Source organism: Gekko japonicus, unplaced genomic scaffold (genome assembly GCF_001447785.1).
Source record: "Gekko japonicus isolate JY-2015 unplaced genomic scaffold, Gekko_japonicus_V1.1 scaffold2445, whole genome shotgun sequence".
NCBI lineage: Eukaryota > Metazoa > Chordata > Lepidosauria > Squamata > Gekkonidae > Gekko > Gekko japonicus.
The window spans coordinates 36943-40354 of record NW_015169251.1 but is presented as its reverse complement, the minus strand read 5'-3'; the positions used below and the strand labels follow the sequence as shown (position 1 = coordinate 40354).

The following is a 3412-nucleotide window of genomic DNA, read 5'->3' as shown; positions in this document are numbered from 1 at the left end:
AACTGACTATGGAATCACTTTCCAGACCCTTGGGACCCAGAAAACATGGCATAGGAGGAGGTGCTTTCTACCTTAGCTGCCACTGCATAACCCCAAATCAACAAAAGTCAGGGGTGGAGGGAACCATACCTGTTACCATGAGGCTGTCCTCTCATACTACCCACTTGGGGCAGCAAACTGACTTGAGACAGATCTGCCTTTTAGCTAAGCAGAAGGAAATAAACATGGCTTGCCTCCCTCTATTTTTCCCTTCCCTCTGCCGCCCCACCAGCCACAGCCAGGACACTCACCTGGAGCTTCCTTCTAGAGCTCATTGTATTTCTTCCCACAATGGGCCTTACTCCTAGTGTTCTATATAAAACTGTTAAATTTACGGCACCCAAGGTAGGTCAGCTTATACTGTTTGACAACAGGAGTTCTATAACAAAAGCACATTCCAATACACCACTAGGAGGAATATGCAAAATAATACACCAGTCAGCCCCACATAATTAACAATATATCTAATTCTCATCATGACCCCATCTGTGGATACTTAAATCTAGAGACTGGTGCTAGGAACAGACAAGACAGATCTTTCTAACTACCACCTTTGCCCAGTGGCAACCATTTGACGACTCACTACTCATTGACTGTGGCTATAGGGTTACTGGGTCGGAAAATACCTGGAGACTTTGGGGGTGGATCCAGGAGAGAGTGGGGTTTAGGGAGGTGAGGGGCCTCAGCATGGTACAATGCCATAGAGTCTACCCTCCAAAGTAGCCATTTTCTCCAGGGGAACTAATCTCTGTCAGCTGGTGATCAGTTGTAAAAGCGGGAGATCTCTAGGCCCCACCTGGAGGCTGAGAACCCTAAACAGCTACCATATGAAAGGCAGTAGGGTGTAGTGGTAAGAGTATCAGACTAGAATCTGGGAGACCTAGGTTTGAAATCCCACTCTGTCATAAATAGGCAACATTGGGCCTTGTGGAGATAAAATGAAGGGGAGGAGAACAACAGAAGATGCTTTGGGTCCCCACAGAGGAGATAGGTAAATAAATAATAAACATAACTGAAAATGGAAGGGGCAGATAAAAGGTTGTTTGGTGGTGGGTGGAAAAGACAGAAGAAAGCAAGAAATGATGAGGATATGACAACTGCTAGGAGGAGGGAAAGAGGAAATGGCATAGGGAGGGGGATACAGGGGAAAGTGAGGTGTACCCTGCAAGTCTTTGTGGGTTCCCCACTATGCCACTGGACCTGGTCTGGCTGCCTTTACTATGCAGCTGGAGTGGACCCAGAGGCTGGAACAGGAAGGCAGAAAAGGGGAGGGACTATGGAGGATTTCTGGAAAGGGATAAATAGTGAGGAAGTGGAAATGAGATGCTCCTCCTGCAAATCCTTGCAGGTTCTCCTCTTGTTTTATCTAATTCTGTACTAGGCCCTAGTGTAAATCAAAAAATCTACACAGTGGGCCCAGGGAAAATGGGGGAGGGGGAGAGTTTCTACAAATCTGAGGGAAACCCAAGTTGCAAAGAGAAATCTGAAATCTTTTTTAAAAATGCATGTGGGGTTAAAAGAGTCCCAAAACAACAGAAACAACCTCTCTAACTTTATGAGATGAATGCCCACTAAGATCTTGTGAGATGCTGATGGCCATTTTAGTGGTTGATAGGTAACAACAAGAGTATTGCTGAGCATTCCAAGCCTTGGTTTCTGTCAGTTAAAGGAGAGTGAGAGACAGAGATGGAAAAGGGGAAAAAATGTAAGGAAGGGAATGAAGCAGGGAAAGGGAGAGAAGGAGAAGGAGAAGCTGAAGGGGAGAGTGTATGGAATAAGGTGGATGGGTGGACTGGAGGGAAGCGAAGAGGAATGGTTGGCAGGGGGAGGGAAGAAAGACAGGGTGGGGAGGAGAATAATGGGGGGGGGGATGAGATTCCCTCAGCAATTCCTTGTGGGTCCTCCTATTGTACAGCTCTATTGCCTTACCACTGCAGAGCCAACCCGGCTGATTTTGACAGGATTTCCTCGGCCAGACAAATCCAGTTTTGCTTGATCCATCAGGTACAGGCAAGCATCCAAAACACCCTCTTCAAACTAAAGAGGAAAGAGGAACAGAACACTGATTCAATCTACAAAGCAAACAAGACATGAATGTTCACTTCCTTAAAAGAGAAAACGTAGGGCAGCAAATGCTTAAAAAATACACATGCGCGTGCACACATATACATGGTAATCTATCTGTTTCGAAGCAGAACCCTCTTCTTCAGATGTTTATTTTTAAAGGTAACATAAAGACTTGTGTCCAGAGGCCAGGGCTTGCCCAGTGGCTGGGTCACATCCAAAACCCGTCTATCCGGCCAGCATCACTGAGCTGGGCTATGGTGTGGTACAGACATACTGGCAGAATTCAGGAGGGCCTGGTCCACGCCAACAATGACTCCCAGGGCCAGCAAAAAAGCAGTGAATGGGCTGCCAAGGCCCCACCTCAACAGCTAAATGCCCCCCAGTGGGCCCCAATAGAGCCCTAGGCCTGCTGGTGGAGCCAGAGGGCTTTTGGTCCCAGCCCAAGCCACACATGAGAATCTTGCAAGGCAAGGCACCAATCAAGGAAGGGTAAAGGGGGTGGAGTTTGAAGAGAAGAAGATATTTTATATACATTGTTTGCTTTATGATAGGACTGGTTGTTCCCCCTCCCCCATTGTAAAGATGGGAAACAGATGTTGAAAAAAAGGCCATCTAAGAAGAAGGAGGAGGGGAGGAGATTGGATTTATACCCCACCCTTCACTCAGAGTCTCAGAGCGGCTTACAATCTCCTTTCCCTTCCCCTCCCCACAACAGACACCCTGTGAGGGAGGTGGGGCTGAGAGAGCTCTTTCCAGAACTGCTCCTGAGAGAACAGCTCTGAGTGAACTTCCCATCCATCCAACCCATCCAAATACCTTTATTGGCAGAAAAAGAAAAAGAAAAAAAGGTGCAACATGGCTGATTTACAGAGAATTTCAGTTATAAAAACCGAGCTCTTTCCAGAACTGCTCCTGAGAGAACAGCTCTGAGTGAACTTCCCATCCATCCAACCCATCCAAATACCTTTATTGGCATAAAAAGAAAAAGAAAAAAAGGTGCAACATGGCTGATTTACAGAGAATTTCAGTTATAAAAACCATCAAGCATCACATAGAAAAGCTAGACTTTTGCTCCCTAGTTGTTATGGCAGCCAAGAGGTACCTTGCAACTAAACTTATAATGTGGGAACATCGGTCAGATAGTAAAAGAAATACTAACTTCTCCTCAGATAAACTGTGAAAGTTAGATACAATAGGTTTAATTATACAGGCCCCTGCCACACGGCAGGGAAAAGGACGGTCGAACTGTGGCTAATCTGAGCCACATCAAAGTTGAGACGGCGCGGCGGGATCTCACGGATCCCCC

The 3412-nt window shown here is 46.5% G+C and overlaps 1 protein-coding gene across 1 annotated transcript in view; it reads right to left on the bottom strand.

Annotated features, from left to right (window-relative positions):
- The window catches only part of LOC107114882 (coagulation factor XIII A chain-like), a gene marked incomplete at its 5' end in the record, with an annotated part of 73623 nt that overhangs the window by 62278 nt on the left and 7933 nt on the right, over nucleotides 1-3412 (bottom strand). Inside the window, one exon of the mRNA XM_015416488.1 lies at nucleotides 1969-2076. Within this exon, the coding sequence (XP_015271974.1) occupies nucleotides 1969-2076 (108 nt within the window). The remainder of the gene's footprint in view (nucleotides 1-1968; nucleotides 2077-3412) is intronic.